General features: G+C 32.1%; 1 protein-coding gene across 1 annotated transcript in view; it reads left to right on the forward strand.

The window, feature by feature from the left end:
- The first annotated feature begins 1,975 nt into the window (after positions 1–1,975).
- The window catches only part of LOC108904788 (protein king tubby), a 113,216-nt gene continuing 104,618 nt past the window's right edge, over positions 1,976–10,573 (forward strand). Inside the window, exon 1 of the mRNA XM_018707464.1 lies at positions 1,976–2,111. Coding sequence (XP_018562980.1) covers positions 2,067–2,111 — 45 coding nt within the window. The 5' untranslated portion in view covers positions 1,976–2,066. The remainder of the gene's footprint in view (positions 2,112–10,573) is intronic.

Consider the following 10,573-nt stretch of genomic DNA (forward strand, 5'->3'; position numbering starts at 1 on the left):
ACAAAGTAAATATCTGTAGGTATACCTAAACTCTTTTATTTAAGCATGCCTATACACATAAACAAATATAAACATTTGTACAAAATATAAAATAAATGACGTCTATTTCACTTGATTCATCCATATTTCAAATAGTTCTCACTGACTAAGTAGTTGCTCTTCAAATTATATCGAAACGTATAGTTGTTGTTCCATTTTCTTAGTTCTTGTCCCTTGTCCTTGTCTTTGTCTGTAATAGGTAGTGGGTATAACTATATTTAGGTAGATGTGACGCAAAATTGGAAATCTCTTCACACATATCGTTTTAAACATTTTGCATCAATATTCATTATTTTATATGCACCTTACAATAACCACAACTGCACACACTACAAATTATCACATAAAATAGCGTCAAAGTAAAGATGAATAACAACGAAACCAAGCAAACTGACAAACCGCAAACCTAACCTAACATAATACGAATTGAAACGACACACGGGAAACAAATAAACTCGGGCTGTTACGCGCAGTCTACGCAAGTCACAAACATTACATTTTTTCTAGACTTGTGTTATAAATATGCTACCACATTTTTTTCTAATTATGTGTATATAACAAAGGCAAATGAACTAACGCTTGAGAAGGATTGGGGATTGAGAGCAAAATTTAACTAATGCCGATTGTTCCATAAGATAAGCAAAAATAGCAAAGGGTTGTTCGTCTGTTATGTTTCCGAGATCGAAAGGTAATGTTTCGAGTAATGTTTCAAACTCTCTTCAATTGTAACGTTTCAGCTATGTTTCACTAAATAAGTTTTCACGTGCTACATTTCTGTAATGAAACAGAAACGTTTCTAGTTAATGTTTCAATTGTTTAGTAAAACATCTCATTTGCAACGTTTCATTTACGTTTCGTGTTTAGTGGGTTACATTTCCATTCATTTATTTTTTCTGACAGCAGAATATTTTTCAAAATTTAAATAATATACAGGGTATTTCGTTTAAAATAAAAACACCTTTTTCTAGTTTTGAGAGTTTCTTAATTGTTGACATTGTCGACATTGTCTACATTGTCGACTCTTCCAAATTAAGTCTTCATCTAGATCATTGTCTACGCGTAGACAATTGCATTGTCTAAGTCGACATTGCCTACCCGCCCATCCCTGCCCGGAATTCAATTCAACAAATGTAACAACCCTAAGCAGAACACATTCAATCAATGTTCACGCGCCGCCATCTGGGTACCATGGAAATAATCCTTGGCCAGATAGTATTCAGCAACAGATATATAGATGTAGAGTAGGTACTTATGCGGAAAGAAATCGAATTTTATTTGCTCTAAGTGTAATATTGGACTACACCCCAAAAATTGTTTTAAATATTAGGTACCATGTTCGTTAAAGCCTCACTGTTTTATAGGTACAATGTCCCTTTTAAGGGACGGTTCTACTATTTTTATTAAAGTTTTTTGATGCTATACATCGTAGAATATAATTATTTCACCCCCTATAACCTTACATAAACAAATACTTCCCTACCACACTTACAGGGAAACTTCATACACTAATGGGTTAACCCATATTAGTGTACAGCGTTCCTTTAAAGGGACCACAAGTGTGAAAACGGCCTTTGACTGGTGGTCTAACTTATATTTTATAAACAAGGGCTATAGTAGTATTAAATATGCATTAGGTTATAAAATCGATGGATGGGTACATTCAGCCGACCGAATCGATGAATTAAGCCGTGTTCTTCTATTCGCTGTTTTGGTGCTGTGGATTTCATCCATATAATATTATTGGTTTGTTTAAACAATTCTAATTTCTGATTGGCTGTACGTAGTCCATTGCGTAGAATAGATAAATAAAAGAATACGGCCTAACCATCGATTCTGTTGACTGAATATAGGCAATGAGTAGTTTGCAGGTAGAAATATTAAATATATTAAATATCAAATACGAATCATAAATAATTATAATAAATGAGACCAGTGGTGCAACCATTTTTAAATCAATTAAATCAATAAAATTTTAATTCGTAAGCAAATGTAATGTGTATTTAAAATTAGTTGGAAATAAACAGTTTATGATAATAGAAATGGATATCAAAGTACAAAAATTTGAACAACAGGTAAGTTAGCTATATTATTTGATAATTAAGTGCTGTTTCTTCACTTCATTGTTTATAATGAAAGTGATACAATTTGGTATTTAAATATACAAAAAAATTTCGTAGGTAGGTTCTAACCTCGGTACTGCTTTTAGTAATAAAACTTCTGAAAAAACATTTTTTAATATGTTAATGCTTAAAATTCAACATTTATATTATTAAAAACACAAATTCATATTAAGTAGATATAAAATCAACTACTTTTGGCAAAAAACTGAGTATTTTAAAAATGTAAAAATATACAGTAACATATTTTCAGATACAAGTATCTGTATTTTGTATCATATAATGTGCATTGCAAAATGAGGTAGGTACCGTAATAGTTGTGTTAGTTGGTTACATCCCTGTGACAATAATTATGCCATGGGAATTGTGGTGTAAAAATTATAAGTCCGGGTGTTTTTCCTTTTTATATGATATACAGGGGAATGATCAGACTTTTTGTACCGGAGTTTGGCCTGGCCTGGTTTTTGACATCATTAACACAAGCTCAACTTTTATTTAATGTTTCATTTTCTATATTTGCCACAAGCAATTTGTAATCATGGGGAATAAGACTCATTATTAGGAAACAAGACTTATGACTCGAATTCAATACATCACCTATTCTGCTAGTGATACTGTCTCGCTTTGAGTTACACTTTTAAACACATACACTTTTCGGTTTTAATAGATTTACTTATTTTGTGTTACATATTTTATATATTTACATAATTCAGTAAATGACGTTTGCTTGATTTAGTTAAAAATACCATAATACATTCAAATAACCGAGCAAATAGCTATAAGAAAAAACCGGTAGAATTATAAGCTATAATAACACAAATTATGATACTTACAATTTATTAGGTATTTTAAATGTAGCATATAATTGAGAATTATTAATTATATAAATCAAATTAGTTTAAATAATTTCTGATTTTCAATCGACCATTAGGATCTAATGATAAGGTAATTTTAAATTTAAACAAAGCCTCAATTCACTCAAGACATCCGTTCACTCAGACTTCGGTCACAACTCTTCATTATGCACAAATCTGAATCAGAGGAGTCAATCAATGCATCAGTAGACATTTTCATTTAATCATGATTGCCAAATCATAACCGAAAGAACTCTGTCTCAGATCAAAAAAGGTAAAGGTCATGAAGCTTACCAGCAATTAGGCCATGCTTGGCTCTTTTTGCCTGCTAACTTACACTACCCTCTACCTTAACAATCACAAACATCTATAGATACGACAGGAAAATTTCTTCGAATTTTCCTGCCGTATGCAGGATTCGAACCCACTAAGTACGGTTTTGCCGCACAGCCCTGGTTCGCCTCAGTAGGCAAGCCTTGGCTGCTTCGGCTACTGCCGTGTCCTTTCTCAGATCAACTGATTCAGTTTCTGTAGTCAAGTTATGTCACCAGTAACAATTTGAAATCGTCACATGGATTCTGGCAGCTTTGCTTCAACGTATATGTAAATATGTTCAATTGCCTAGTAGTCCAGTCCAGTGCATTAAATTATCTTTAGCTGGAAAATTTTGTGGAGTTTTGATATTCTGCAGTTTTACCTATTTTGAGCTTCTCATTTCAAATTTTTCATTTGCTACCTCGTATCTTTGCCTCCGGCACCGCCATATTATAATATACGAGTATTGTTAAAACAGATTTTTTTAGATATCTCATTACTCGTTGCAGCTAAAAATAGTTAAGTATGTAATAAATTAAAGACCAGGAAATTTGCTACAAAATAGGTTCTAACCATTTTTTTCATAAAACCGACCCGTTTGGGATAGGAGACTAACAAAGGTCATCATTTAACATGCAGTGAAAAGTAATATCCATTTCTACACCACCATGAGGTAATAGAAAAGGGTAATAAAAATGAAATTACAATAAGTTCTTTCGCTTTGATACCTCTGATGGACCAGCTTTATCGATGTTTTTGAAAGTTGAAGGCAACGAAGTGTCATAGTCGTGTGGGATCGATTCTTCAGGCGCAGTAGCTTCTTTCTCTACTTTTTGTATCAATTTTATTACACAGTGGTTCTAACAAGGAGAAGGTAAGGTAATCGGATTTTTATAATTTTTGATATTTATGGTACGTGTAGTTTGGACGTTGAATAAGAATTTTCTGAAGTAGTTTGACGCAACGTTCATAAATTACCAAAATAATCGATTTTGAAGTTTTACCTGCCAGCTAAATCCAATAGATGCGACACATTCCTCAGCTGGGAGCATGGCCTAGTTGGTAGCGCTTGGGTCTGACAGTCACGAGATCGGTGGTTCGAGTCTCGTGGCGAAATTTTTTTTTTCAAAACGCACCATATGGTTTTTTTATTCGTTTTCTTATCTCGAAAATTATGAACAAACGAATTATTCTAATGACTACATATGTATATGTTTCAAATATTTCATTAAAATGCACAATTGGTTGATAAACAATATTTATTATGAATTAACAATAAGGTTTCTTTAAAAAAAAAAACAAACGAGGTCAGGTAGGATGTTTTTTTATTTTATTTTTAGTATTTGACATTTTACGCAGTGTGGTATAAGCCAGAATGATAGTTATCATAGAAACATGGGAAGCAGACATTTTTTAAGCATCTAGCACGTCGATGTTTCTCTACCCTTTGTGGAATTTACCGAAACTTTTTATGTCCAAGCAGGTGTGTAATGTCCCAAGAAAGTAACTCATCCTGTATAACTTAATACACTGGGACATTGTACCGACCTACTTACATTAGTATAAAATAAGTTGTTAGTTGTAGTTTTAGCGTTATGAAATATTGCTGAATTAACAAATCGGCAACCTCATTAATTCTTGTAACAAAAATGTAGAGAGACGAACTATGGAAGCCGAACACTAAACTTGTTAAAAAGTAAAATAGTGTTCAAATATATTACAGGTGTGTTCTGTAAGCGGTTTTTCTAAACACGGTGGATGATCCATACAACCTAGCTCAAAATTTTAATCAAACACTTATAATATTTCGTTCGTTCATAATTTTCAAGATAAAAAAAGAAAAAGAAAGCTAGACGCTTAAAAAACTTCAGCTTCCCATTTTTCTATGATAACTACCATACTGGCTCGTGCCACACTGCGTAAAATGTCAAATACTAACATAAATATAAAATAAAAGAACATCCTACCTGACCTCGTTTGTTTGTTTTTTTTAATGAAACCTTATTGTTAATTCATAATGAATATTGTTTATCAACCAATTCTGCATTTTAATGAAATATTTGAAGAATATTGCTACATACATATGAGTAATTATTATATTTTGTTTGTTCATAATTTTCAAGATGAAAAAAATAATAAAAAACCATATGGTGCATAAAAAAAAATGCCACATGACGGACTCGAACCAGCGATCTCCTTGCTATCAGACCCGAACGCTACCAATTAGGCCACGCTCCCAATTGAAGAATGTGTCGCATCTAGTGGATTTAGCGGTCAGGTAAAACTTTAAAATTGATTATCTCGGTAATTTATGAACGTTGCGTCGAACCACTTTGAAAAATTCTTATTTAAGGTCCAAACTACACGTACCATAAATATCAAAAATTACAAAAATCCGATTACCTTATCTTCCCCTTATAAGATCATATCAGTGTCTTCATCGTCATCACTATCTTTCAATGATATTGTCACAGTTTAAGCAAATTATAGAACGGTTGAGCCCTGCTTTCCTACATCCACATGATCCCCGACATCTTTTCTTGCATTTACAAGAAATTAGTTTAAGAACTTCTGGAGCAAGTACTGGGAGTGTAGTCAGAGGGACAAGACCATTTTTGTCTTTCTTCCATCCTCATTGATCTGTAGGATTTTTGTTACCAATCCATTACCTGACGATACATTTGAAACTAATGTTGTCTTGCTGCTGCTTCTGCAGGAGGCAATGAGGTGATGTTAAATTTATTTCTGTATGCTGATTTTATGAAGCATTGGGCCTGTGAGTGTTCAGAGGTATAAATTCCTTTTTATTCCAGCAGTAAAGTCTGAGAAGACAGTATTCTTCAGCTTTAGCTACACTTTCTTTGTCAGCATCTTCTTATTTAAATACTTTTATAACTTCGTGAAAATTAGAATTTTTTTGCAACACATTAAATCAATGGTCAACTGTTGCATCCGAGCGGCAAACTTAACACGTTAAATGCGTATTGTTTTGCACGTTACTTACATACTTGGTAAACTTTGTAATTCTCGTATGTGAAAACATTTAGTTTTATGAACAAAATGATAGACCCATTTTGTAGAGAAAATTGTGTAGTTTTTTAGTACAAAATAATTTTTGTTAGAAAATCAACCAGAAACAAGATATATTCAAAAATTGGTTTCAGGTCACTTTTTTCTTTGAATAGCAGCTCCAGCGGCAAAGATACGAGGTGGAAAAATAAAAAATCGGAAAAAACAGTTCAAAATTACATATTACATACACCAAATATCAAAACTTCCGCAAATTTTCCCAGGTAAATTACGTGATTACTGGACTATAAATATTTAGGGACTAGAATGGATGAAAAATCAGTTCATCTATACTTTCAGATCTAATTCATTTGATACACAAGCAAGAATCGACTCTTTGTTTTGAACCTGTAATACTTTCTGTTTATGTGCAATTAATAAAATATATATTAGCATTTATAAAGTAGGTATAGTTTTAGACTGCATTGCATATAGTTTACAAAATGTTAAGCTTAATGATCCCAAATGTTTTAGGGTGTGATTCTACATGCGAAAATTAACGATAATTTGCTTTATAAACTATGGTCCAAAAATGTTCCGTTGCGAAAATACGGGGTGTTAAAAATTTAAGAAAAAGAAGGAAATTAATTAATATTTGAAACCGCTTGAGATATTTCAATAATATTTAGTACCAACATAGTGATAGTGATAGATAAAGGCACATGTTTTTCAATGCAAACATAATTTTTAGCTCTAACAGTGGTGTGCCTATAAGCCAATAGTTATTTTCCAAATAAAATTATTTTTGAAATCCCAGTTTAATTCGAAAGATAAGAGCTCTCGAGTTTTTGTCCTACGATGCGCCGTTTTTGAGTAAAAAAATAAAACCAGTTGTATTGTCCGTAATTAATTAATGTAATTGAAGAAAACAATTTTGCAATAAACCTAGTTGGCCTGGAATGTGTCACTTGCATTTCTGACATTTTGAAGTAAGTATCTATCGTTCCAATCTGTTAGCTGTGAATATCTTATTTTTACAATCTTGTTATTAATGATGATTTATTTAAATGTTGAAGTGGTGCAAATGCATTACGTGTATGGCCTCGCCAATGGTAATGCAAGAATAAGCCAGATGTATTTATCACCAGAGATATCCCAACCGTGCGTTGCCGGATAGTCGAACCTTTTCTAATATTTATCGTCGTCTTGTTGAAACTGATAGTGTCCGAAAACGTGCATCTGAAGGTAGATCTCGAAATATAAGAATACTTGAAATTCAGGAAGTGGTGCTGCACGAAGTCAAAGAACATCCTGAAACGACTACAAGGAAGATCGCTAGATATTTGAATATTTGCCACCAAATTGTTTGGAGAACGTTAGTTGTTATATCCGTACCACACTTTAAGAGTAGAGGCATTACTTCCTAGAGATTTTCCAAAGCGTGTGACCTTTTGTCAGTGGTATCTTCATAATGTTGCACAAAATCCGCAATTTGAATCACACATTCTGTTCACGGATGAAGCTAATTTGTCAAAATTTTTACAACAATCATTTGTGGGCAGATGAGTATCCACATGCCATAAAGGAAACCCATTTCCAATAACAATTTTCGATCAACGATGTGTAATGGTTCGCAATTATTTATCAAGTGTTTATCCAAATTGTTGGATTGGCCACGGTGAGCCTCAAGAATGGCTACCAAGGTCCCCCGACGTCAAAAGCTTAGATTTCTTTTTATAGGGCCAACTTAACACAAGTTCCATTAATAGAGGAATTAAGAGAAAGAATAATTACAGCATGTGATAGAATAAAAAAATAAGTGGAAAATTTCCACGAGTGCATGAGAAGGAGGGCGGAAGCATGCATATTAAGTGATGGTCATTTTCAACAATTTTTGTAATAATAGTTTGATATTAGTTGTAATGTTATGTTAATGTTGTATGTTGTTAATTGTTGTATATTGTTAATTGATGTTGTTCATTACACGCAGCTGCCAACCTGTAATATATTTAATTTTTGCTATTAAATTAATAATTTTATAAATGATTAATTATTTACTCAAAAATAGCGCATCGCAGGACAAAAACTTGAGAGAGCTCTTATCTTTCAAATTCAACGAGGATTTCAAAAATATATTGTACCATTTTTTTCTTTAAAAATATTAGTCAGTGCTCGTACGTACACCACTGTTAAAACTAAAAATTATGTTTGTATTAAAAAACAGGGGCTTTTATTAACTATCATTTCGCACTAAATATCACTGAAATATCTCAAGCTATTTCGAAAATATTAATTATTAATTTCCTTCATTTTCAAAAAATTCTAAACCCGTATTTTTGCAACTGAACATTTTTAGACCATAGTTTATAAAGCGAACCATCATTAATTTTCCATGTAGAATCACACCCTTAATTTTTTGAATGTCATTAAGGAACACCCTGTATATTTATATAAACGCTTTGCAATTAATCAATTAAAAACTATAACTGATTAACCATTATGAAGAAAACATCAATATTTTATCCTGCCAACATTAAGAGAAAGTACCTATCTAATAATAGTGATGTTATAAAATTATCCCCCAGAAGTTAAATCAAATTAATTTGTTACTTTCTTATTTAATTTCTCAAAAATAGTTTTATTGAAGTTATCAACTTTAAAATGGACCACTCTCATTCAAAGGAGCAAGAGTTAATCAAAATTGGTGTTAATTCAAATTTTATATTAAAAGAATATCGATGGATGTCAAAATTATTATACATTATAGTGAGTGATTATGGTGGCTGCTATCCTCGCATTAAAAATATGCAAAATCCATAAGAAGAGGATCCAAAATCAGGTACACCGTAATTTGGCACTCTCTACGATCAACATAGTTCAATCAGTGACTCCCTAAAGGATCAGGGAATGAGTTAACAATAACGATACGAAATTGTGTAGTGAGCGAAGTAAAGGAGACTTTGTTTCAGTGTATAATTCAGTTTCAGTTTCAGTGTATATATTGATAAATAAGTTCAAACAATATGGGATCCGTGGCAGTCTTCTGGATTGGCTTCGGTCATATTTAACGAATCGTAGACAAAAGGTCACTATTACTAAAAGTGGGATAACCTGCTCTTCGATGTATGTACCAATTACAACTGGGGTTCCTCAGGGGAGTATCCTGGGACCGCTGTTGTTTTTGATTTTTGTAAATGATTTGCCACTACACATTGACGGCACAAAGGGTTATTGTGTCCAGTATGCTGATGATACAACCGTTCTTATTTGTGGGTCAAATTTTAGTGATATACGAGAAAAAATTGTATATGTTTACAATAGAATACTTGATTGGTGCAGTAAAAATAAATTAGTTGTAAATCAGGATAAGACAAAAGTTATGTTATTTAAAACAAGACAAAGCAGCTATATATCTCCGGACAGTTTCAAATTAAGTAACACTATGAGCTGCAAAGTGGAAGAAAATATGAAGTTTCTTGGAATACACTTAGATGACACACTTAGTTGGTCCTTTCATATCGAGTGCATTGAAAAAAGGTTGAATAGTGTATGCTATAGTATTAGGGTGTTGACTAAGTATTTGGATCTCAAAACCCTCAAAGTGATTTATTATGCAAATTTTGAGTCTGTATTCCGATATGGAATAATTTTCTTTGGTCAAAGTATCCACATAAATAGGTTGTTCATTTCTCAAAAAAGAACTTTGAGGTGTTTGTTGAGGCTCGCACAAAGTGTGTCTTGCCGTGGAAGATTTAGGTCAAATGGTTTATTAACAGTTTTTGCCGTATATATCCAAGAAATTTTACTTTTCACTTTTAAAAATAAGAATTTATTTAGGGAATGTTTTCAAACTAACTTTTACTATACTAGAAATACAAATTTAATCTTTCCCATACATCATTTAACATTAACTGAGAAGAATGTTCATTATACTTGCATAAAATTCTATAATAAACTCCCTCAAGAGGTGAAAAATACCCAGAGTTTATCCCAGTACAAAAAATATATACACAAAATGTTATTAAATTTGGAACCATACAGTTTAAATGAATATTTACAAAATTAATGTTTGCTTTAACAGTAATGTATCATTGATCATCCATCTATGTTTTCTTTGTTTTGTTTTGTTATTGTTATATTTTTGACTACTATTTCATCTGATGGTGTAAACTACACTACTGTTTTGTACATTGCACTGTTATTTTGAAATAAAGTTGTGTTATTATTATTATTATTATT

Source organism: Anoplophora glabripennis, unplaced genomic scaffold (assembly GCF_000390285.2).
Source record: "Anoplophora glabripennis isolate ALB-LARVAE unplaced genomic scaffold, Agla_2.0 scaffold175, whole genome shotgun sequence".
NCBI lineage: Eukaryota > Metazoa > Arthropoda > Insecta > Coleoptera > Cerambycidae > Anoplophora > Anoplophora glabripennis.